The sequence below is a fragment of the Ciona robusta genome, chromosome 12 (genome assembly GCF_009617815.1).
Source record: "Ciona robusta chromosome 12, ASM961781v2".
NCBI lineage: Eukaryota > Metazoa > Chordata > Ascidiacea > Phlebobranchia > Cionidae > Ciona > Ciona robusta.
In genome coordinates this window covers 822,462-848,701 of record NC_143246.1, presented here as the reverse complement: position 1 = coordinate 848,701, position 26,240 = coordinate 822,462, and the positions used below count along the sequence as shown (strand labels likewise).

The following is a 26,240-nucleotide window of genomic DNA, read 5'->3' as shown; positions in this document are numbered from 1 at the left end:
TAGGGTAAGATGGATACTGTTATCGTTATCACATAGTATCTCATCGTTTCTAAATTAGTTTTTAACAAGGCCCTTTTAAAGTTGTAAGAATAGGCTACGGTTTTGTAGTTATTTTTTGTTTTATAGCAAATGGGACGATAAAAGAGAATGAAAACATGAAACATCTTACCAAGTATTATAGCAATGGTGTAATATAAAGGAAGTGATTAGGTGATAATGTAAATGTGTGTATACCATATTACCATAAGTAGACCAGTGACACGTTACAACCACAGCTGTTAATGAAGACGAGAGCTGTCAACAATGTAAAGATAAATAATATTAACAAATCAATGTTTAAAAAATTATAGTAGGGTGGGGTAAGTTGGTCCAAGTGTTCATTTTCTTTATCATCCTATTTAATAGTAAACAAATAGTATTTACAGAGTTATATAACTGTATCTCTGTGAATCTAAAAGAGGGTTGTTAATTGTTGGAAACGCGATCAGGAAATATGGGATTTAGGTGCTAATGGTATCCCATCTTACCCCACAACACTTAAGATGTGGTAGAATATCCCACAATTTGTACTTTATGAAAGTTTTAAAGTGAAACTATACAGTCGAGCCACACCCATTAGACAAGCTCTGTCAACATAAGAACGATCTTTACTTTAAGTTTCTTATTTCACTTAGTATTAAAGGCTACTAAAATTTTCATGTGGCAAAATATATAAAGAGTTGAAAGTGACATTTGTATGGTTGCTTTCAATGATAATGCTGTTATACTGTATGTAGACTATCGATATTACATGAAACATAATCTGGCAAATGACAAGAAGGCATTGAAAATGTAACAGTACTATCAATACCCAAAATATATGATGTAAGTCATGAATAAAATATACACAGAATGCTAATGCTTCATAAGGAAACCAAAGCTTTCACCTTTGAGCAGCGACGTGAAAAGCTGTTAAACGTATCAATGCATAATTTACACGTTATTGGCAGCGCACGATACACTAGTTACACAACAACGTTAGAAGGAGTCAGCCAAGCGTTAAGTAATTCTGAGGTTTGTTTGTGCTCTCTATGTTTGATATAGCCTCGTCAAACAGAAGCTTTTTTACTTTCAATGAGCCACGGCAACAAAGCTTAGTGAGAAAGCAAACATAACAAATATCAACGCGTGCTCATTCATCCAGTCTGCCATTATAATTTAAATCATTTTATAAATAAGCCTGGCTCTGAAAATAGCAACCCGCGCTACAAAAGTAACTTCATTGTTTACACAATAACACAAGTTATTGTAATAATAGAACCGAATATATCGTCCGTGTCACAACAAATTTTAAGCTTACAAAATTAAACGCAAATAATTAAGTTTATTTCTCTCTATTATTGATCTCTGTTTACTGCCAAATAGTCCCGCATTTTTGCAGCACGGGCTCGTACCAATCCCATATATTACTATCAATAAAGTTAAATCAATAAAAATAAAATATTTATGTTAAATGAAAATTGTTGTTTCTTGCCTGTCACAGGGGCTTCTATGTCAACCATGGTTCGTTCTTTCCTCAGTAACTCCGATCCAAGGTTGATAATGTGAAGTGCCACCTAGTACAACATAATGTTGGTACATGATGATAAATGAATGCAACTTATTTGGCGGGACAATTACAGTCATTATAATACAGTTGTTCTATTTCATATACCTTGTATTCACAAGCTACAACATATATATGTAACTTTGTGAGTGGTTATTACCGGAGTTTTTAACCCATAACGAACCAATGGATTGGAGCAATTGCCAGTGTTGACCAAGAGGACACATAATATTGGTTTAACATGTCTATTACATGGTGCTGCATTTTAATTGTTGGGCATCAATTAAAAGATACAGCTGTGAACTTTAAAATTCCACAATAGATTCTGACAACACAAGAATAGGTTATGACGTAACATTTGGCTTGATTGGACTACACGCGCAAGTGTCTTGAACCTCAAAACAAGGCTAGGCTATAACAATCGCTATTATGATGCAATGAATCCACATGTGAATCCCTACTATCATGTAACAAACATGCTTATTGGTTGAAAAAATATTGTAAATATATAGCACTGTTAAAACATTATTATTTTGATGGCCACATAATTTATTTTAGAGGTAAACTACATTAATTTCACATGTAACTGTGAAGAACGCAGTGTCGAGTTTATGTTGCCAATTTTTATCGAAAGAAATACGAATGCGCCGTATGTACCAAATCATAGGCGCCGATTTTTTTAAATTGCAGAAGAGGCCACGTTTATGATGACGTCATTCGTTTGGGAGAAATTAGGAAAATACGGTATACGGGAGTTTTTTTTCACTCGCGCTAAAACACGATTAAGCTATACTTTCCATGGCAGCAGTAACAATAACGGCGACTATTAAAGTTTGCCAAAGCTGCTGCCTATCGTTCATGCGGGTATGAAACTGGCAAAATCACACAGTCAAACTCGTTCGTCGTTCTTTGAAGGACGTTGTTCCTACGATACGCACACGAACATTAATGACTCCTTAAGAAACATCAATGCTGTTGATTATTACATAGGTCTTAATTTTGTACAGATCTAGTGTTTGAGGGGTTTTTAAATCATTAAAACTGTTTGTAGATCGTTTTTAAGCGATTCGCAACTTAGGCTTTGCCTGTCAATTGTTACTTTCGATGACGTATTAATTTTACGAGCAGCTAAAGTTTGTTCCAAAATATGTAGCAAGCACCTATGTCTGCAGATGGCTGTTAAAGTACTTAATTGAATCCAAGGACATCCGCCACGCCAAAAGATTAAACCGTTAAGTTAAAGCTTTAATGTGTTTAATACAGACCAATGTATGTGTTATTTGTTTTATTTTAATACAGTCGTTGTATAACCGTATTTGCAAAGGCGCTAGCCATATACTCATAGCAAGCTGTTTTAAGTATAAAACTAACGTATGTTCACTTTTCGTTAAAGTTTTGAACAGTCTCCACCGTAAACGTACACTATTCAGTTTGCTTTCTCTTGGATTGCTAATAATGAACGCGTCAAACCGTATTATGACGTCAATAATCGACGCATCAAATAATAATAAGACGCAAATAATCAGCGTGTGAATCGCTACTATGTCGTAACAAAGCATTATGCGTGGACGCGTGGTTGAGAAAAACATTACGGGAAATGATCGTTGTTACGCCAATCGATGGCGTAATAACTCAGTACGTTTGAATATACAGTTATTTAGCTATTTGCGGGCTTAAAACGACTAGTTCTTTAATTTTAAACGGGTTTTATTAATAAAATGCAGTTATACGCAGCAGGTGCTGCACCGTCTGCATAATATCCAGAGTAGGCCGGCCTCGTCTGCACCATATAAAACGGCGCCCATGTACCAAATGACGTCATATTATTCAACCCAAGCGTTATTCAGAGAAAACCGGTTCCTCCCAAAGTTGGAATGGCTTATTAAAATACCGATGTCTATCATTACATCATTTAATAAAATGCTGTTTTTGAATGTTTTTCACTCTAACAGAATAGTCTGAATAAAATAAAGTTCTAATTTTTTAGAGTTTCTTTTACAGTTCAATTATTGTATCCGAGCACAAGGCTGCTTTTTACAACCACAGTATAAGATATATAATTATATAATATTGGTGTTTCCTAAGGTATTAGATTACAATACATATGCCTAAAACTAAGAAAGTAAAATTTAAGTAATGCCCTTGTTTGAAAGCAGGTGTAGCACCAGCATGTCACGATAATAAACTTAGAGAGCCAAACTTTAAACACGGAACTAAGAAAGCTTGATAGATGGCGTGTAAAATGAAAAAGTTTATTTTTTCACTTGTGCCAAACAAAACAACATAAGAGAATAGGTAACATCAATTTTCAAAGGTCATGGTTTGTTTATTTATCTAACAAGACACGAAAAACAGATAGAAATGTCTGCTACAAAGGAATATTACATAAACCCGCAGCTTAAACAACCCCAATGTAACAGCATGCATTTTTAATGCTTCATTCAGATACATGCCTTTCAAAAACGTCTTGACTTTTCAAGTGCTTTTACCAAGATGAATAAAATGGTAAAGAGATGTTTTTTAAATTACTATGTATATATATATTTTGCAAAAGATGTGTGGCTTTTGTGAAAATTCCTTGCACAACTGATAAAAGTGATTAAACCAGTGCTACTTAACTTTTGGTGGCAAAAATCAAGTATTATGGTTATTAAAACCTATTATTATGATTATTTTAACTACAAAAAAAGATACTCTTTTTTGCTTTTGCAATAACAGCCAAAAAACATCTAAAAAGGGATGGCAGTATTTACCAAATCAAGAAGGAACCTACTTTTGGGCAAGACCCAGGGGTTGAAAAGAACAAATTGAACAGTAACAACAACTTGCATACTATTTACCCACAATATGTCAAACACTACGTTTACTTACGTAAACCTTAATTTCAATATATTAGCCTATACATATTATATGGGACAAAATATCATATATATTATGCTTTATTTGTGCCTATGTAGAATTGAAAGTAAACAACTTACTTCATCCTCTACCCTTCCTTCTTGCACAAAATGTTCCTTCAGTAAATCAACCTTGGGTTTGTCGTTCACAAAAACCTCCTTTATGGTCAACTTGTGGCTTGGTGGAAATGGAACACCTGGTCATAAGGTGGGGTAAGATGGGACATTTTCTTATTCTATTTTACCGCTCGTTTGGTAGTAAAGTAACAAAGGATAGTTACAGAATAATTTAATCGTAAACTCAAACCTCTAAAAGAGCTGTGTTAATGGTTAAAACACGATCATAAATACAAAATATTACGTGAAAACGGAACCCATCTTCAACATCATCTCACCCCACAGTACTTTATATGTAATTATATAGTTAACCTAAGTAAGCAAAATATCTTTGCAAGTTTGAACATTGTGGATGCTTTCGCTGTTTACATTTTGTTAACATTTAATTTAGAAAATATACAATTTCGACTACTCTATATTTTGTATATATATATAAATATTATATATATAGCACACATAAACATCCTTTCCTTTTATTGCCAAGGTTTTGAAACTACTACTACACCTAGGACCTTACACATGATAACACTTCATTTACGACTAAAACTATTTTTGTTAGGTAAATCTCAATGTTAAAAGTAATATGCTCCTTCAATCCAGCATTTTGTAACATAACCCTTGTTTAGATTAGACTAAATACTCCCGTATAACAGATGTATTACCCAGTTGATGTTACGTAATGACTAATGATTGTTAACATGCGCAAATAATAGAGTATTTAGAATATTCTATCTTTTAATCCAACAAATAAGATAATATGTTCAAGAACAATTGCTTGGCAACAAAATAAAATTGTGTAATTAACCGCCAACCCAATGTAACACAACCTTGTCTAATTAGCCAACCGAAATATATCATGTTAGTTGTAAATCCTAATGGCCTTTTTGACAATATTATGTACATAGATATAGATATATATAAAAGGTTCTATAAAACGTCGGTATATTAATATTTATACTGATGTTTACTGGTTTTTATTGTTATTTTTATAAGGTTATAAATGGTCTAGACATGTTTTTCTAAAGCAAAGAATACTGGAAGCTCTCCCAGTGGGTGGGGTAAAGCTACCTTTGTGGATTTACTGTAAAGCAAACCAAACTTAAGCCCTTATGGGTTGGGGAATGCAGGAAGCTCCTTGCGATTTCAGCTGCATTATAATTTTGATATTCTTGCAGTTTTTTTTGTACTTTATTTTTAGGCTAAAAGTATCGTGGTGTCGGCACGTACTACAGTATGACTTACACCACGAAAGCCACAGAGGAATGCTGGAGCATTGTCACTGTAATACGATACACCCCAACCATTCTATCATGTTATTGAACAAATACCTTACAGAGAGATTTAAACTTTTCATTTTTATGGGATTTAAATGCCTCAATAAAAGGACTTTTAAACCAATGCTATTTCTAGTATTAGCAGATATATAGTTATACATATTATTGTAATGAATACAACACACTAATGCACACATATGCGCCAACCAGGGTTGGTAAGGGTGGACAGGCCAACTCTAAAATTGTTTGCAATAATTAGTAAACATTGGTCTCAATATATTAGATTTGTTTCTTGTTCCAGAGGAAGAAGTGTCTTAACTCTTCCTACCATCCCCGGATTTTTAAAAGTTTGGCGCCTATGGCAGTTGATACAACATAATGGTATCTAATGTGGTGGGTTTGTCATGGAAAAATAAATAAAGCAAAGTATATGCCTGAATTTCCCAAAAATATTAACATATTCTGCTAGGTGTAAAGCGACCACGCTTTTTTCTTCTAAATAAATATGCTTTAACGACTGTAACTTTGATGCGAGGGTCCACCCTCATTGTAACTCTTTTTTTACACCAATACATTTATTAAAGACACAAATGAAAAAGTTATTATAAGTGTTAAGTCTTGTTTACCTTTAACATGCCTCTCAGTAGTTGACTGTTTCTCTGAAGTTGATTCTTTGTCGTTCGCCGACATTTTTGATCAACAATTTAATCTTCACAGGGATTGAATCGAGGTTCAATGATTTGATTTATTTTTCTTTTAAACAAAGTAAAGTTTTTTTCTTTATTTACAAAAGCATCTAAATCATTGCCAATGGTCTGAGAAGTAGTTTCTATAATCTTAATGTTCAAATTACCCTTATCCTACAAATAAGAAAAAAAGGAAAGTTAATAATTATAATAATTCATAAGAATACCGGCGCCGTGGCACATAGATAAGTTCGCCCGCCTCGTAAGGTGCTGGATTCAAGGCCCGCCCCTGCTAGCATTGTAGGCACGCGTGACCTGTGTCCTTGGCAAGACACTTAACAGCAATTGCTCCAACCCTGTGATCCAACATCACCCACAAAGTGATATATGTAGTAACTTGTAAGCTATTTAACTGATATATGTAGTAACTCGTAAGCTATTTAACTGATATATGTAGTAACTCGTAAGCTATTTAACTGATATATGTAGTAACTCGTAAGCTATTTAACTGATATATGTAGTAACTCGTAAGCTATTTAACTGATATATGTAGTAACTCGTAAGCTATGTAACGACATTAGACAATATAGAATGGATTGAGGCAACTTGCCATCAAAATTATTAATTATTACCGCTTGAAATGGCACAATTATGTTAAATAGGAAGAAAACCGGCACAAAGGCCATTGATTATCAATGAATGCTGTCGTATTCAGCCTCAACAGCTGCAGCCACGTATGCAAGTTCTAAATCATATTTTATTAAAAAATCATTATTTATTAAAAAACATAATTTATTAAAAAATCAGAAACAAATTTAAACTTGTAAAAAAAACACATTTATACATTTGAGAACGTAGTAAAACTCGTATTCAATAAAGCTTTGTGGTTTATAACTTAACCATCAGCTAGTTTTGCAACAAACAGTAAACCAGCGCGATGTGTGTACCTTTCTAAGAAATAAATTAACATCAACACTTATCTTAACAACAATTAATATGACAGAGTATAAATGTGAGGCAAACTTAACAGGAAATTACAATATTTACCATTTTATGTCACTTGCAAATTGTAAAATACATTTAAATAAAGGATTCATATATTGGATATATATAAATATTTTTTTTTTGGTGCTAGTGAAGAATCTCCCCCCCCCACCTTATTTGCTAACCATCAACACCTAACCCCCTAACCTAGGGGTTAGTGGTTAGCAAATAAGGTGGGGGGGGGAGATTCTTCACTAGCACCATTTAAAAAAAACAAAAACAATAAAACAATCCTAGTAGTTCAGAATTTAAATATTCCAACTCTAAAAATAGATATAACCATGAATTTTATTATTAAAAATACATTTGTTGCACAACTTAATAGCAAATAAGTTTTAACCAAATTAAAATTTAAAACTATCAGCAAATAAGTGAATACATAATTTTTAATGTCAACAAAAACAAACACATTTTTAGCATAGTTTTATTAAGTTACTTAATTTTACAGTCTTTTATAAAATATTGGAAAACTTTAAAAATTATTTATAAAGGTACTTCAACCACACTTAATTTAGCCGAAATGTCATTGCGAAATTATTCTTTTTTCAAATTGTTAAAATATTATGCCGAAAAAATATAAAACTTATATTTGTAATCAAAAAATGATAAAATATTACTGGAGTAAGAGCTTGATCTGACCTAATTATCGCTTTCACTATTTATGTAAAAACTAGGGGCGGTCAAACTGGACATCTGCTAAACGCAACGACTTTATTATTACCGAACATCTGCAACACAATGGAACTAAATCGCGAATCGGGCGGTCAACAATCGACATTGTAGCCCGCCACCTAGCGAGGGGTTCCACAACCGCTCAATAAAAAGTCCAAACTTGAAAAGGGGGGCAACATTTTATTTAACTTTATATTGAAAAATACGTATAACGTAACATACTTTACTCCAAAACTCCACATTTTTTAAATTTAAAAATGTTTGTGCCACAAGCTAACCAAAACATAATTACAACTAAAGCGTGGAATTTCGTTTAGTTTTGGAAACCGCGGGCGTAATTAGCTTTTTTATTGGGTAAGAAGACGAACAAGTAACATATTTTCTTTTTTTTACATTTTTAAGCTTTTGTGAGATTCTGTTGCACAAGCTGAACAAATGTTCAAGTGCCAACCATAGATAATACATATATGTGAACGAAAGTGTGTATTGTGTTATCTATAGCCCAACAGCTAATGAGCGTTAAACAAACCGAATGTTTGACTTCTTATATATTTTACCAATTAAAGATTTAGTACATTAAACATGTAACATATATACCAAAAATTTGACTATTGTTGTTTTAACAAGCATAAACAACAAACACAGAAAAAATCTCTGGAAATAATGCAACAAAATTACTCCTTGATTTTATTAAAAATTTTGAATATCATCTCATTGACTGTGATGGTCCATCTCTCCATGGTCGATCATGACTGACGTCTCTCTCCCTTTTTCTCCCTCTGTGCGGTCGCCCACCACGATATTGGCCACTAGATGACTCCCTAGGGTCATGAAACTGCGGGGTAGTTGGCCCTGCAACATGTTGATCACGTCCACTTTGTGGTTGGCCTGAAGAAAAATCATTTCGTTGTCCGGTACCCCGCCCTCTACCTCCTCTGATGGTGGCCCCGCCTCGCTCAACTTTCTTGTCTCTAGGGGGCGGTGTTTTAGGCCTTAATCGTTCGATTTCATCCGTACAAGCTGAAAACAAAGTTACGATAAATAATTGATAAATGTTTAAAGTTAATGTTGAAACTTATCTCTCTTTTTAATAGGTGTTCATTTCAAATTGCAACTAAAGTATTTTTTGGTGTTTTCTAAATTATCGAGCGCCAGCACAGTAGTTAGCAAGCCTGCTTCTAACATAGAGGTTCTGGTTTCAAGGCTTGATGCTGCTACCAATAATGGGCGAAATGTCGGCCATACAGAAAAACAATCACCCACACAGTTACATACATGGTATCTCATTAGTTTGCAGTTTAATTAACAGAACACCCATGCTATACCTTTTGCACCCCACACGAATATAACTTATGACATGACCCCTAACCTTAATTAAACTTACGTGACAAAAATCCTGTTTTGTTTTCTTCAGTTATTCGAAAGTATGAACTGTAAGTCTCACGGTCGAAGTTACTCTTAGTAAGTTGTGGACCAATGGTCAGCCAACCAGGTCTAATAGAGGTGTCTCTGTATATAACAGTGTTAGTTGTGGAACAAGTAATGAGCCATAAACCATTAGTTAGCGTGCCTGCTTCTACCCCAGAAGGTATAGGCATGAAACTCAACTCTGCTACTATTATGGTATGAGTCCTTAGGCAAGACAGTTAAGAGCAATTGATCCAACCCAGTGGTCACTATTAGGTTGGTCCAATGTGACGATCTCACGAAAGTCGTTTAACATGGGTGTTCTGTTTCATACATCTCATGTCAGCTCACAAGTTGCCATGTACTTAACTTTGTCGGTTGATTGTTGTTGTAGTTGACAATTTGGACAACCCATTAATGACCATTGGGTTGGAATGACTGTTTATTCCAGCAGCACTGAGCTTCGAACCCAGGATCCTTTGGTCACAAGGCAAGTGGTAACTGAACCACTGTTCTACAATGCCAGACAACTTGATTTGTTGTAGTACACCCCCACAGATATAAATACTTTTGGTACACCCCACAAATATAAATACTATTCGAACACCCCCACAAATATAAATACTTTTAGTACACCCCCACAAATATAAATACTTTTAGTACACCCCCACAAATATAAATACTTTTAGTATACCCCACAAACCTTCCAAACAAATGTAATCTGCGTCTCCCAAGACAGAAATGTTCGATAACGTGAAACATTTCTTCGGGTTTCTCGTTACTACCAGGCTCCCCTTCTTCTTCTATGATTAAGTCTAAAATAGTTGAATAAATGAAACTTGCTTTATCTTTGCGTAACAAGAAAATATAGTTGCTATAACCTGGGAATAACAACTATATTCATAAAAATCGTGCCCGCTGATAAGTTAAAGTTACCACATATGGAACTTTGTACGTTTTTTTTTTGTATGGCTGAAAATTTAGAAAATGTATTAGTAACCACTGGGTTGAAACAAATACTATTAAGTGTCTTGCCCAAGGACACATATGTCCACAATGGTAGGACCGACAAGCCTTGAACCGGCAACCTTTTGGTTAGAAACAGGCGCTAACCACTATGCCACGTTGCTGGTATTCAAGTTAAAAACAAATTTAAGGAAATTTGAGCTACTGGCACCGTGGCCTGTGGCACAGTGGTTATGCGCCTGCTTCTATCCAAGAGATTGTAGGTTCAAAGCTTGATGCTGCCACCATTATGGGCGCATGTGTCCTTGGGCAAGGAATTTAACAGCAATTGCTCCAACACAATGATCCCTTATGTGTTGTCTAAGATGTTGGCCATAGATTTTAAAAAAATCTTTAAAAAATAACCACCCGCAAAGTTACATGAAGAAAAAATCACATGCCCGAATCTACTTATTAGATATACTTACCAATATCAACATTCGCATGAATGAAGTCACCGTCTGTACTTCTTCTAACTGTACCTTTGATTCCCATTAAACAATGTTCCTACAATATAATAAAAGAAAGATTAAAATCTCTTCCAATACGATAGTGAAGATCAAATTAACATTAATAAAACTGAAATTATAAAAAAAAACATAAAATTATACATTTATACAGCAAAGTGTTCATTAATAAAGTTGCACACGTGGGAACTCGTAAGCGAGAAAAGGTATACAAAACAGAACACCCATGTTATAACGACTGTCGTTGCCCACAAACAAGTTACAACAATTCATAACTTTAATCAATACAATCCTACCTTTGTTCTAACAAATAGAGATTCATCAATTAATTTATTTGTTTTCTTAAAGTTTGTTTTGATCCAGCATATATCCTCACAACGCCTGAAACCCCATTTCTTTAAACATTGTCGGCCGTAGTCCAATCCATCAGAAGAACCACACCAGAGGAAAACGAAGGAACGTTGCGCCGAAACTTCCTCAATCTCTAGCGACATCACCTGGATGTTATGACATTCTTAATGCTGTGTGTGAAAGGTGATTTTTGTTTTTTATCTTAAAAGACCGACGTTTCATCTGCCATACAGCGGGACATCATCAAGGTTTGCTGTAAGTTGTCTTGTCCAAGGACACCACTTAAACTTATCCATTCATTATATATCTCTTCAAACTTACATCCTCCCAAGAGGTTTCTTGACCAGTAAGGGGAAGCCCCGCTTGTTTCTTATATTCCTCCAGCGGGGGTTCAATTAAAATCACGTCAAATTTTGAACTGAAATAAAAACATAATTTTTAATTGTCTTGGTTAATTTATTTATTGACGCAACAACATGCGTTATTACTTGGATGTTTTCTTTCATACCACAACTTTTATTACACTTTTTGCGGCTGAGTTATATACTTTAAAACAGCCTTTACCCTACTAGGTGTAAAACAAGCAGAGCCAAAGTATATTGCATTCACCACATTAATCAATGAGGTTCCCTATGTTTGACAACTATGAGTGTAACTGTATTTTAACAATGTTACCCCAGGTTTTACCCTGTTGTTATGTGTCTATACAAACAAGCAGAACCAAAGTATATTGCATTCACCACATTAATCAATGAGGTTTCCTATGTTTGACAACTATGAGGGTAACTGTATTTTAACAATGTCACCCCAGGTTTTACCCTGCTGTTAGGTGTCTATACAAACAAGCAGAACCAAAGTATATTGCATTCACCACATTAATCAATGAGGTTTCCTATGTTTGACAACTATGAGTGTAACTGTATTTTAACAATGTCACCCCAGGTTTTACCCTGTTGTTATGTGTCTATACAAACAAGCAGAACCAAAGTATATTGCATTCACCACATTAATCAATGAGATTCCCTATGTTTGACAACTATGAGGGTAACTGTATTTTAACAATGTCACCCCAGGTTTTACCCTGCTGTTAGGTGTCTATACAAACAAGCAGAGTCAAAGTACATTGCATTCACCACATTAATCAATGAGGTTCCCTATGTTTGACAACTATGAGTGTAACTGCATTTTAACAATGTCACCCCAGGTTGGCAGGTTTTACCCTGCTGTTAGGTGTCTATACAAACAAGCAGAGCCAAAGTATATTGCATTCACCACATTAATCAATGAGGTTTCCTATGTTTGACAACTATGAGTGTAACTGCATTTAAACAATGTCACTACTGATAAGTTGAATAAGAATGCCAAATAATTCTGCCTTAACACTTTTAACGCCTAATAAAATTTATTTTTACCCTAGATTCCTAAGATCAAATTGGTTGAGATCGCAGTGAAGATAGTTTGGTGGGATATTGCTCTTTCGTGTCATCTCGTCTTTTAATCGGATCAAATCTTTCAACTTAGGGTATTCCCCAAATCTTTCTGCCAAACCTAAACACAGAAAATTGCATTTTAGGAATAACTGAAATTTTTTATCAATTTTTGCAGTTTATCAAATTTCGTCTCATTACTGTCTTTTAAAATCTCCAAAATCCTTAGAACTATGTTATGATAATTTTGAGGTGTTTTAATTCTTATTTTATACCAAAGCTGTCAAAAACAGGTTTATTGTTTGAAATTACAAACAAATGTAGAATTGTAACAAAATTTCTAAAATATTGCTGAAAATTTCTATTAAAATTGGTGAGCACCCAGGCACCGTTTAAGGTTACATGCACCCCGCACTTTAGCCCTCATAAAAATATAAAACAACTGACCGACATCCCGAATAAAGTTTTGTGGTCGTTGGCCCGTGTCCACATAGTTTTGACAATAATCATTGTGAGGGTTCAGACTTTGGGTTCCTTTTAAAAATGTGCTGGAATCTTTGTATACTTCTATTTCAGAGTCTAAATCAATTTTGCTCACCTAAAATTATAACAATATCAATATAATAACTTTTATTTATATCTTGCGGGTGTAGGGATGTGCCAAGGCGAACCCGAACCCGAATAGATTCGCCGAATAACAGCACAGTTTTAATATTCGCGCGAACCCGAATATTGCGCAAGATTCGTGTGCGAATATTTATTACGCACGTCATAAAATATATCAGTTTAAATTGATGCTCAACTCGTCGACACAACAGGTTGCTTTCGTGATTGCACCACAGCACGTGGAATTCCCCGGCGAATAATGCCGTCTATGACGTAACACGTGTGTGACGTAAGAAAGTATGTGGTATATATGCGCAGAAGACGCTGCAAGGTTATTGTTTTAACGGTGGAAAAAATGGAATGTGAGAAAGAAACCGGGAGTCTACTTTGTTTTAACTACGCTTTAACGATGCTTTAATAATCTCCCTTTGATTGTGCGTTTTAATTATTGTAACACATTGAGTAGAGCCCGACCAATATTCAAACCGACACCGATATTTTGTAAATTACAGTTGCCGATTACCGAGATTTTAATGCACCTAAATAACTTGATTAAATAAAACCTAAAAATCAAACTACCTGCTTAATTATTATTAATTAGTTATTAGTAAACTTGTAATTAATTATTTGGTTAATTTGTAATTGTTTTCAAATAAATTTTACCTCCCCTCTATTAAACAAACATTATATTTATCAGCTAATGCAGTTTACTTGTGTATCACGTTGACGCGTAAGTGACCTAAAGTAACCTCGACGTTACACGCGCCTGATAAACATGACATGCGGTGAACGCGTGATCAGACGCTTTGACCTAGTTTATTACGAACGAGTTGAATTAGGTATACGAATGGGTTTACGTTTATGAACAAGTTAGCGCTCTGCATTAAGTGAACAAAAGTGCCAACTCTTAGTAGCTCAACAACATACGTGACGCAAGAGACCGTGAAGTTGCTGACGTCACACTTTGTTGTTGACGTCACACGCGAATCTGTTCGGGTTCGTGCGAATAGCGTTTCTGTTTATTCGGGTTCGTACGAACCCGAATCTTTTGTAAATTGGCACATCCCTATGCGGGTGTATGTAATCTTGAGCAAGACACTTAACAGCAATTGTTCCAACCCAGTAATCGCTGATGGGTTGTCTAAATTATCAGCCACAAATAAAAAAAACTCCCCAACAAATTTTTCACATCCGTGTTATAACGACTGTCAATTTCTGGCCACACGAGAATAAAGTTACATTCATTACAAGGTGTATGAAACAGACCACTTGTGTTATAACAACTTTTGTCGCAACGCGAGGATAAAATAAGTTACATTCAGTTTAAAGGTAATAGTGCCACTGGTGACCAGTAAAAATTTTGGTTTTAAAATGTTCCTTATGTCTCCCTGTTACTCGCTGTATTATTGCGCGAAATCTGCGGCACCGAAAATGCGCGAAATCGTGCTGCGGCACCGTATTTTCACAAGAGCCGTCAAAGGTTAGATTATTACGTCATAGAATGCGTATTACCACCTTTGATTTATACGTTACAGATTACGTAATTTTTTAGGTTTTTTTGGATTTAGGAGTTGGGGGTTAAAAGTAGGGGTTATGGTTGGGTTAAGGGTCATGGCTGAGGTTTTTTCCTAGCATAAAACAGTGCGAAAAACAAGATTATAACGTGCTGTAACGTACGTAATATGTCACTACTGTGACGTAACATATTACTATTGTGACGTAATAAATTGTTAATCTTATGCAAGTCAGGCGAATTACAGTGACGAAGCACGTTTTCGCGCATTTTAAAATCAATTTCCGACACGAACGCCCGAGTTTTTTTCGAAAAAAAATTATACAGCGGGTATCAGGGAGACGCAAGGTACATTTTAAGACTAAAATTTTCACTGGTCACCAGCGACAGTATTACTCAGTTTAAATTACTTCTTTTTTTCCAGCTGTTTTTGCAACTTTAGACTGAGTAGTGGTTTGTGTTTTGTTATTTAGTCTTTTCCGAGCTTCTCTCTCTGCTTGTTCACTCTTGGTAGATAACACGGAGGATAGTTGATCCCCACTCCCGACACCTAGCTGTAAAAAGTAAACAAATTAAAAGCTAAATTTAAAAAAAATAAAATTAAAATTGAATAAAAATAAAACATTCTTTTTAGCAAAATCTGGGGTGACATTGTTAAAATACAGTTACACTCATAGTTGTCAAACATAGGGAACCTCATTGATTAATGTGGTGAATGCAATATACTTTGGCTCTGCTTGTTTGTATAGACACATAACAACAGGGCAAAATCTGGGGTGACATTGTTAAAATACAGTTACACTCATAGTTGTCAAACATAGGGAACCTCATTGATTAATGTGGTGAATGCAATATACTTTGGCTCTGCTTGCATTTTGCTTTATAATGAATAAACATAACAAATTACCTGTTTAGCGAGAGCTTCTCTTCTTTTCTTTTGCCTTTCGCGCATTCGTTGAAGCTTATCGTCCATATTTTAGATTTAAGGCAATAGTTTATTTTTCAAGCCAAACACAGAATTCAGATTTTCGTGAAATTTCTTTAAATTTTAACGGGTAATTCCCTGTATTGGAACTTAATCATAGAAATGTTAACAAGCAAATTTTTATAAGCGCGTATGAATAAAATCATAGAATATGATAAAACCAATGTTATACATTATCATTAAATAAAACACAAGAACAAATATACAGAGTACAGACGCTTCGTAGCCAACAAAACCGAATACAAAACCTATTCATCGGGAAGGAATGTATTATAAGCCACCAACAAGCCAACAAGAAATCAGGACAGCCACTAATATATTTATTTGCCTTTTTTTCTATTTGAATGAATGAATGAATGAATGTAACTTACTTTATCCTCGCGTGGCCGGAAAACGACAGTCGTTATCACACGGGTTTAACACCTCGTGCCAGCTTACGAGTTACCATGTATGTTACTTTGTGGGTGATTATTTTTTTGTTGGATTTTTTCATTTTTTATGTATGGCTGATAATTTGGACAACCCATTAGTGGCCACTGGGTTGGAGCAATTGCCGTTAGGTGTCTTGCCCAAGGACACATACGCCCACAATGATAGCAGCGACGAGCCTTGAACCCATTACCTAATGGTTACAGGCAGGCGCGCTAACCACTACGCCACGGCGCCGGCATTTGTTTAAAAAAAATCGAAATCTTTGCTACTGTAATTAAAGGATAAATAAGGGTATTTTTATTATTTTTTATTAATATATATTATACAGTATTATTATCTTTTCGTTTAGTTTTCTCTTTCCATTTGGTAGTAAACGAAGAACGTTCAATGAATTATAAAACCGTATCCTCACGACTTCCACAGACCGTTGTTAATTCTTTAAAACACGATCAGGCTATTTGGATATTATGTATTAAAGGTGTCCCATTTCCCCCCACCCTACTATATTTCGCTGCCTGTATATAATACAGTGGGGGAAGATGGAACACATATTGCCAAATAATGAAACTAGTTTATTCGTTCCCACTCGGAAACTACAAAATTTCATCGGCTTTACTATGATTTGGCAAGCATTAAAAAACAGCACCTTACTATTTCGCATTTTTTACCTGTTCAAAATGTACTGTTTCTATTTTATGTATGTTTTTTTTAATACCTAAAACAGAAATTGAAACACAGTATATTTTGATACAAACCAAGCCAAAATTCGTTGCTTAGATTTTCGAATTTTTCTTGATATATTCTGCCCAAGTTCGATAGAAGTTTTCAGACCCGTCAGTTCTTCGTTGAAAAACCTATTCAAGTTAAACGTGGTATTGACAGCGGTTAATATTAAGATGTTTCAAACTTACCAACCAACCTCCGTTATCTGTTGTTTGGTCGCAGTAAACCTCCATACGTTGACCGTTCCTCGGGTTGACTATGGAATATACCCCATTTTTAACAAACCCAAAGTCAGTGCTACCTTGCAACTTGAGACCGAAGCTGATTTAAAACAACACAGTCACTTATAAAACTCGAATAAAAGCACTAGACCACCGAACTTACATTCTTCAACATATCGTTCCAACCTTTGCACCCTCTCATTCAGTTCATTGTATTTCGTTCTACAAGTCGGATCACATTGACCTACATCACCTTTTGGTCCCACAGGACCTTGCAACCCCCTTTCACCAACTACTCCTTGCAACCCTTGTTCGCCAACCATTCCAGGCGATCCTCGTCCACCCTTAGGACCTTGCAACCCTTGTCCGGCGCCGTGGCGTAGTGGTTAGCGCACCTGCCTCTAACCCAGAGGTAATGGGTTCAAGGCTCGTCGCTGCTACCATTGTGGGCGTATGTGTCCATGAGCAAGACACTTAACGGCAATTGCTCCAACCCAGTGGTCACTAATGGGTTGTCCAAATTATCAGTCATACATAAAAATGAAAAAAAAAATCCAAAAAAATAATCACCCACAAAGTAACATATACTTGGTAACTCGTAAGCTGGCGCGAGGTGCACACCCGTGTTATAACGACTGTCGTTTTCCGGCCACGCGAGGATAAAGTAAGTTCCATTCATTCATTCAACCCTCTTTCACCCGACGGTCCCCGCTTACCGGGAAACCCTGGTTCTCCTTTCTGTGCTATGTCGTCTTTCCGCATGATAGAGTCAGGTGACGAGAACCCTGGCCTTGAATCTCAACGACGACTACTAAAGCAAAAAAGGCCGCCAATAGAAAAATTGCTATTATGGTCAGTTTTTATACTTCGTTAGTTTCCATCCCTTAATTTCTACTGGTCTGTCAGTATAATATATTAACCAAACAGTTGTTTATTATTGATACTCTGTAACATACTTTAGATTAAAATATATTTTACTTTCCTGAGCATTTCTGCCAACAATGCGCAATATGCGAGACGAGCGACACTGCTAAAGTTATTTATACGCAACTTGGAATTCTTGTGGAGCTTCATTTTTCAAGCGTTGATGTTTGCGTCTCCTTATTTAGTAAAAACTTTGTGCAAAACAGCAGTTGGTCGTGAGTGGTACTGCACCGCTAATCTACTGAGGCGAAAAGGTTCAAGTACTTTTGCATTCCTTCCTTGCATAGCTCCTGCGCACATATACTTGGTAACTCGTAAGCAGGTACGAGTTGAAACAAAATACTTGTGTTATAAGTTATAACGACCGTCTTTTTGACGCAACGCGCGAATAAAGGAAGACATTTATTCATTAGTTCTTTAGATTTTTTAATGTATGGCTGACAATTTAGTCCGCCATACCCGTTAGTCTAAAACAAAGTTAGCTACGATATAAGAAGAATTCCTTTTAATACGAATGCAGTTTCACGGGTCGGCCGCTCAAACATAATCTCATACAATCATGTGTTATTGCACATCAGAAACAAAAACATAGAAACAATATATTTGAAGAATATTTGCCATGGTAGGTAATATATCATAGAACGTTTTCGCTGTTGAGGAACTTAGAAATTTTAACCCAAAACCCTGGAACCTCCAACCCCTATGGCCAAAGATTTGTGAATTTCAATGATTAACGCATAAAATTCGCCTTAAATTTACCTTTGAAATAGCTTGCATGGAAGCTTATTCTACACGCACCACCATATATAGCAAACATATATTTTTTCTTGCAGAAAATACGTTCTATTATATATCCCACCCTTTGCTGTGGGTCATCCGATTCTCGTAAGAGGGAAACCCCCGTTCACTTTTGCAAAGAGAATCTAAATTTCTAAATACGGTCGTAAACGAAAACGTGCTACGTCATCGTGACGTAATCGTAAATTAATGTAACATGATGACGTCATCGTAAAGTAACGTTGCGTGATGACGTCATCGTAAAGTAACGTTACGCGATGACATCATCGTGACGCAGCTTTCGCCGTGACGTCATTGTGACGCAACGATACGTGATGACGCAGCAGCTTCAGCAGGGGCGGAGGGTAGTAAGGTGTCGGTTTCACGAGCTGCGGGTTGAGGTCTGGTGACGCTCACACTGTATGGGGGTGGGGGCTCCTGCGAAAATGTGAAGCAACGTAAAGTGTGTTGTTTAAAGGGCCTAAACACACCCCAAATGTACTTCGCTTTAATCGATAGAGTGTGTTTTTCTAATTCCAACGACACCTTACTTGTTTTAATCGGTTCTGTATAACCAAAGATATTCCAGCTCAAACACCGTGAAATTCAAAAAACTGATTTGAAAGTTGCGTGGCGAAAAAAATTGAGAAGTGTACTACCCACGTGACAAACACGTCACAAAATTGTTGAAGCGTGGCCGCTCTCATTCAGAAAGGCGAGAGGCAGTGTTTTCAGCGAAAAACGAGAGAACAAAAAAAACGCAAAAAAGCACAAAAAAAACGCAGGTTTCGCTTTAACGAATGAATCAGTCACGTGACTAGTACGTTCCTACGTCACAATCACGGAGCTCGTAGTAAAAAAAGGATAGCGCTAGAGATTACTGTTTGAGGACGAATATCTCTGCCTATACTGGACTGATTTTAATAAGCAAAGTATTTTTGGAATCAATAAAACGGTCGCTTTATGAATTTACCATAAAATAAAAGTGACGTGGGGTGTGTTTAGGCCCTTTAAGTGGAATACAAGTTAATTTGGAAAATACGCTTGAAGGATTATAAAAGTAAAACTACTAATGTTTTTGTAATAAAATCATATAAACTGTTTCGGTAACAGTCCATATATTTAATTTAGTATATTTCGAATTTAAAAGTCTATTCGACTTATATGTACCACGTGTTCAGTACATGAGCTATCTACATTTTTACCATGAATGTAAAGTATTGTGGGGTAAGATGGGATACCGTTAGCATCTAAGTCCCATATTACCCGATCATGTTTTCAATAATTAACAATGCTTTTTTATAGTTGCAGATCTACGGTTATATATTGCTGTAAATACTATTTGTTTACTATAAAATTGGATGGAAAAATAGAATAAAAACATGTCTCATCTTACCCCATCCTACTATAAGAAAGATGATATCTTGCCAAATAGAAAAACAAGTGTAAGTGCTGTGTTTAAGTGTAACAATACTTGTTTCATGACTGGTGAAATATAGCTTAGGAGTTAATTGAATGTGCACGTAATATTTAGGTCCAGCGCCGTGTCAAAGTGGTTAGCGCGCCTGCCTGTAACCCAGAGGTAATAGGTTCAAGGCTCATTGCTGCTAAAATTGTGGCGTATGTGTGCTTGGGCAAGACACTTAGCGGCAATTGCTCCAACCCAGTGGTAACTAATGGGTTGTCCAAATTATCAGCCATGCAAATAAAGAAAAACATCCCCCAAAAATAATTACCCACAAAGTTACATACATGGTAACTCGTAAGCTGGCACGAGGTGTATGGAACAGAACACCCGTGTTATATCGACTGTTGTTGCTCACCATGTGAGGCTAAACCAGTTACATACATGGTAACTTGGCCACGCGAGGATAAAGTAAGTTACATTCTACTTACCAAATACGGAAGATTTTGTGGTGGGTTCGGGTCAACGGAAGAGCTAGCTGTCTCCATGTTTGGTGAGGGAGTGTAGGGAGGTAAAGATACTCTCTGTTGGTACGGCTGCAATGTACATGGTTAAAAAAATCCACTTAATAAAACAGTTATCTGTGTAACTTACGTGCACCCTAATTTGAGGTCATAGTTTTTATACTTTTATAGCAACAGCATGTTTGCAATTACGGGCTCAATAATTTTACAGGAACTTATCAAAAGTTAATGGTAATAAATTAGGTTTCCGTGGCTCGACGGTGTTTAAGAATCTGCTATATAGAAAAACAGAATAAAAATTTTTATTTTAAAAGGGATTTTATAAATTATCCATAAATTGTTCTTATTAAAATGGCAAGCGTCTTTCCTATATATCCTCACATGGCAACGACAGGCATGCAACATGAATGTTCAATTTCATACACCTTGTGCTGCTTAATGCAACAACAGTGTATTTCTATTTTATGTGAAATCTTAATTTTAATGGCATGGAATTTAGGCCAGATTTGCACCATTACTCTAAAAACGTATAAAAATCTGTGAAACTGCTCAGTAAATAAGTGGCCACCTTCCATTCATCGTGCTCATCGTGTCTGTTGTACGGAACGGAGGACGAACGTCTGAACCGACGGAACAAATTGAAACCCGATTCGTCGGAATCATAACCAGGGTTCCTGTTGTTTGTGCAATAATATCCGCAACAAGCAAACAAACCAGACAACACAACGAATGCCACAACCCAGAACCCTGTATTATAAATAAAGTGAGGATTTGTATATTATTCTTATCAACATGGGTGAGGCCCTGTACAGTAAAGGGGAGCCATGACCCCTCCTCTTTTAAAATAAATCAAAAAAAATCTAACGAATGTAATATGCAAAAGAGTAATGTTACAAAAGATATATAAACTCTGGCTGCCAGGGATAGTATAAGCTTAAAAAAACTGTTTCGCAAATTTATTTTGCCAAAATTTACCGGGACGCTTTTATGATACACACACATGCAGCTAATATAAGTAAATGGTGACCATTAGTGGTTTCTTGTAGCAGGTGTGGTTATTTAGTTTCATTTTCTTTAAACTTAATAGTTTTATTTACTTTGGTACTACCTACTATGTAATCCTGTTGAAAAAGATACAGTAAGCACCTTACAATGAGATTCCATATTTATCAATTGTGTTTTTAACAACCAACAAGGCTATTTTAGAGTCATGAGGATATGCGTTACACACTCCGTAAACATTCTTTGTTTATTACAATTTCTACAAAACATGTAGATAAAAGAGGATAAAAACATGAACCATCTTACTCTAAGCTACCATATTATGCTAACCCAAACACCAAGCCATACAAACATTGTGTAGTGTGGTTAATGCGGTGAAAACAGTTGCGGCCACACAGCTCGTCAACCATGTAATAAACCTGCCGATACATTAAACACACTTTACTCCCTAAAACAATATTGTAAATTTTGTCAGCTTAGCACTTAATGTTGAATGACACATATTTATTCTTGGTGGTGTAACTTCAGTATGAAAAATATGAGTTGAAAATACAGTTATTTTATATTGTGGGTTTAGAAGCCATGCTTTTATTTGAAACGTTTACAAAGTAGTTTTTCACTGTTTACATAAGCGTGTTTATCACGATTGTCAATTTGTTGCAAATTTCTAAACTTTTTCAATTAACGTGATTTTCATTACTGTATTTGATTCACAGAATTAGATAACCACATCTTACGAGTCACGACTTTTTAGAGTGTTGTTAATTGTCAAATAAACAATCAGAAAATAAGGCGTTTAGGTACTAACGTCATCCATCTTACCCAATGATAATTATATAATATATTATCAACAATGTTGTATACACAGAACAACATAACAAAGAAAAACAAATTACTTTTAGGTTATTTTTTACAGATTACTTTTTTACAAATTACTCTTTTTTTATAAATTATTACTTAACAAATTACTTTTAGGTTACTTACACCATAACTTGTAGATTTTTTGCCAACAACACTGATCGCTATGCGGACCGCAACAATACGCCGTTAAACCTAAACATAAACAAAGTTTTATCTTAAACACAAACTATGCAGGTCATTCTTCCTAAACTGTGTGTAGAAAAACTTTCACTAGTTAACAAAACTTGTTGGACAGTTTTGGCATTTAAATATAATATATATATATATATATTATATTCATATTGTCAGTTTATTTTCAGTCAAAATTATAAGCCCATAACATAAACAAATCAATAACAGAAAAAAACAAAATGTTTGACAAAACGTTTCAGACAATTTTTAAATACAATCGATAACAAAAAATGTTCTAAAAACTGTTGGATTTTTGTTGTGTATTTAGAAAGGTCATGAACTCACAGGTGCCCACACTGTTATGATTAAAACTTTATTTGTAAGAAATATTATTATTATACACTTGTTGGTAACTTACCATAACAATAACGTATTGGTCCATACCCTGTATCACATATGACATCACACTGCAAAGCATCACAAAGCATTTCAATTACAATTCAAAAACCGACTTTTATTCGCAAGTTTACTCGAACTACTACACTATGTGCTAGCAGTAGATTTTACTGGAAATAAGCGTCAAACCAACAGATAAGATAATTAATGAAGTCACTTCCTTTCATTTATAATCAACTGACAGGTCAATGGAACATAAATTCCCTAAAAAAAGTTAAATAAACACGGACTTCATACCCATTATATAAGGCACTATATATCAATATAGATATACTAAACTTTGTATTGCATACAGTCCTGTTTAAAACAGGTATACAATCACCTTTATAAGCGTATGTAAATTTGTACATGACAAATAACAACAATTGCTCCAACTCAGTTGTCCCTTATGAATTGTTTAATTTGTGAATAAAATCTCTTGATAGCAACCAACAAAGTTACATAGGTGGTTACTTGTAAGAGGGCACGAGGTGTATGAAACAGAACACCTGTGTTATAACGACTGTTGTTGCCCGACCATGTGAGTTACATTCGCCAATAACCTCTATAATGTTTAATCTTCAAGGTAAGTTACAATTATATATAATATACAAAAATAAAACGAATAAATGAAACTTGTTTTATCCTCTTATGGCGGGCATTGGCAGTCAATACAACACATGTTCTGTTTCATACACCTTGTGCACGTTAACGAGTTACCATCAATGTAAATTCTTAATATACATAATGTTTGACAATTTAGACAACCCATAAGTAACCACTGGGCTGGAGAAATGCAGTATACTTACTTGTACTTGTTTGGTTAATTCCACAAACCAAATCCATATAAAGCAAATATATTGTACTTGACCCCCATAGGGTATATTCATAATTTAAATAACCCTAAGCCTGTAAAGTGGATACATAACTTTTAATTGTTACGTACAAAGTAATATGGTATAGCATAATAATATAGCATTTTTTAGGAAATTATTCGAAAAAAAAAGCCTAAAAAGAAAAGGGAACGGACAGCAAAACGAAAGTTTTTATTATTCTATGAATAAGAGAGAAGAGTATCAGTTAAAAAGCGTTGCTGTTTTGAACACAGATTAGATGATAAAAGTTCACATAAGAAATTATTAGCTTTTCAAATTAAAATCCACTTTTTTACACTAAAGAGCTATATATCAATTAAACGTTGCGCAACAAACTAAATATACAGACATAAACAAATGAAAATTGAATGTTTTGTGCTCGTGAAGAATCCTCCCCCTAACTATACGAACCTGTTGCATAATAGTCACATTTAGGGAGGATTCTTCACTGGTATAGAAGTTGCTTTCTCAAATAAGATGTTGGAATCTTAGATTATTTAAATTATGAAATAAACAGCTTATAATAAAACTTCCCAACTACACGGATTTATGTGATTTTATGCGTTGGCTTTTTAACGAGGGCGAAATAATCAACAACCAGCAGGGCGAGCTATAACACAACTTAACATACTAAAACAAAGCAACTAACAACTTAAAATAGTTTATAGGCATATCCTAATCCTAATTTTTAATATGAAATGGGTTTGGGTTGGGGAAAGATGGGACACTTTTTCGTTATATTTTATCAACCCATTTGAAATTAAACCAAGAAAATTCCAAGAATTATAAACCCGTATCCTCACAACTCCCATAGACCGTTGTTAATTGTTTACATAATTCACTAACACAGTCCGTGTTATTAATTGTTTAAAACAAGGTGTCCCATCTTACCTCATACTACTATACATATTACGACATATAACACATAAAGTAACCATTACCAAGAAATCCAGCCAAACATCCTATGGAACTAAATTAATGCCATGATACGCATGCGTACCACACACGTCAAATCATATTGCAGTTTTTATATTTCCTCTAATGTTATAACAGGCTGTTACTACATTCTCGTGAACTATATAGTAGGGGGGAGGAAGACGAGACACCTTTAGCACATAATGTACAAATATCCTGATCGTGTTTTAAACAATTAACAACAGTCTATGAAAGCCGCAAGGATACGTTTTATAATTCTTTAAATTTTCTTTTTAACTACTAAATGTGACGACGAGAAAATAGAATGATAAGGCGTCCCATCTTCCCCCATCCTACCATATAGGCCCTATCTCGAAAAGAGGTATCGGTGCTAGTAAAGAATCTTCCCCCTCCACCTTATTTGCTAACCACCAACCCCTATAGCCACTAACTATTAACCCCTATAACGACTAACCCTCTAACCTAGGGGTTAGTGGTTAGTAGTTTGCAAATAAGGTAGGGGGGGGGGGATTCTTCACTAGTATCAAGATACGACAAAACAAAGGCTAAAGATTGCAGTTATACTCTCTAGAATAAAATGTATAAACAAACAAAGACAACGCATTAGATGCATACACACTGCATATTCCAATATTTTGCTGTATGCAAAGTTTCCTGATTCCATTTCAAATGCAACAACTTAACCACAATCTAAACTAACTCTAGAAATACAGGAAAAAAACTGTGGTGTTGGCTTTAAACTACAACACCCGGGGAACTGATTACTCAAAATATAGACAAGCTGAATAAGAAAGCAGGAAATATACGGCGTGTCTAAATTTGCATACATCGTTAGTCGCAGTTGTACGCGCCTAAACAAATCGTGTGCAGTTTCTCTGTATGAAAGCTCGTACTTGGACTTGCGTGGATTAATAGTAA

General features: G+C 35.3%; 4 protein-coding genes across 8 annotated transcripts in view; all 4 read right to left on the bottom strand.

Annotated features, from left to right (window-relative positions):
• The window catches only part of LOC149726106 (protein phosphatase 3 catalytic subunit alpha-like), a 28,370-nt gene extending 21,617 nt beyond the window's left edge, over positions 1 to 6,753 (bottom strand). For all 5 annotated transcript variants that reach the window (XM_089889537.1, XM_089889536.1, XM_089889538.1 and 2 more), the window contains exons 1-3: positions 6,500 to 6,753; positions 4,564 to 4,679; positions 1,514 to 1,595 (exon numbers count right to left, since the gene is read on the bottom strand). In XM_089889537.1, coding sequence (XP_089745663.1) covers positions 1,514 to 1,595; positions 4,564 to 4,679; positions 6,500 to 6,563 — 262 coding nt within the window. In that variant the 5' untranslated portion in view covers positions 6,564 to 6,753. The remainder of the gene's footprint in view (positions 1 to 1,513; positions 1,596 to 4,563; positions 4,680 to 6,499) is intronic.
• A 1,682-nt stretch (positions 6,754 to 8,435) lies between these two features.
• LOC149726105 (N(6)-adenosine-methyltransferase non-catalytic subunit METTL14-like) lies at positions 8,436 to 16,150 on the bottom strand. Its single transcript, XM_089889541.1, has 10 exons — positions 15,959 to 16,150; positions 15,462 to 15,605; positions 13,380 to 13,530; positions 12,918 to 13,053; positions 11,827 to 11,923; positions 11,451 to 11,651; positions 11,116 to 11,194; positions 10,386 to 10,497; positions 9,660 to 9,784; positions 8,436 to 9,295 (listed from the first exon to the last, which is right to left on the bottom strand). Exons 1-10 carry the CDS (start codon positions 16,022 to 16,024, stop codon positions 8,982 to 8,984), a joined length of 1,425 nt encoding a protein of 474 aa, XP_089745667.1. The 5' UTR covers positions 16,025 to 16,150; the 3' UTR covers positions 8,436 to 8,981.
• A 276-nt stretch (positions 16,151 to 16,426) lies between these two features.
• On the bottom strand, positions 16,427 to 18,572 carry LOC149726104 (ryncolin-4-like). The gene is made up of 3 exons (XM_089889566.1): positions 17,576 to 18,572; positions 17,380 to 17,447; positions 16,427 to 17,322 (listed from the first exon to the last, which is right to left on the bottom strand). The coding sequence occupies exons 1-3, from the start codon at positions 17,733 to 17,735 to the stop codon at positions 17,242 to 17,244; spliced, it is 309 nt and encodes a 102-aa protein (XP_089745692.1). The 5' UTR covers positions 17,736 to 18,572; the 3' UTR covers positions 16,427 to 17,241.
• Positions 18,573 to 18,826: 254 nt separating this feature from the next.
• Positions 18,827 to 24,459, bottom strand: LOC149726103 (uncharacterized). Its single transcript, XM_089889560.1, has 6 exons — positions 24,321 to 24,459; positions 23,495 to 23,543; positions 23,029 to 23,097; positions 21,611 to 21,789; positions 21,010 to 21,114; positions 18,827 to 19,551 (listed from the first exon to the last, which is right to left on the bottom strand). Exons 1-6 carry the CDS (start codon positions 24,399 to 24,401, stop codon positions 19,426 to 19,428), a joined length of 609 nt encoding a protein of 202 aa, XP_089745686.1. The 5' UTR covers positions 24,402 to 24,459; the 3' UTR covers positions 18,827 to 19,425.
• Positions 24,460 to 26,240: the final 1,781 nt, after the last annotated feature.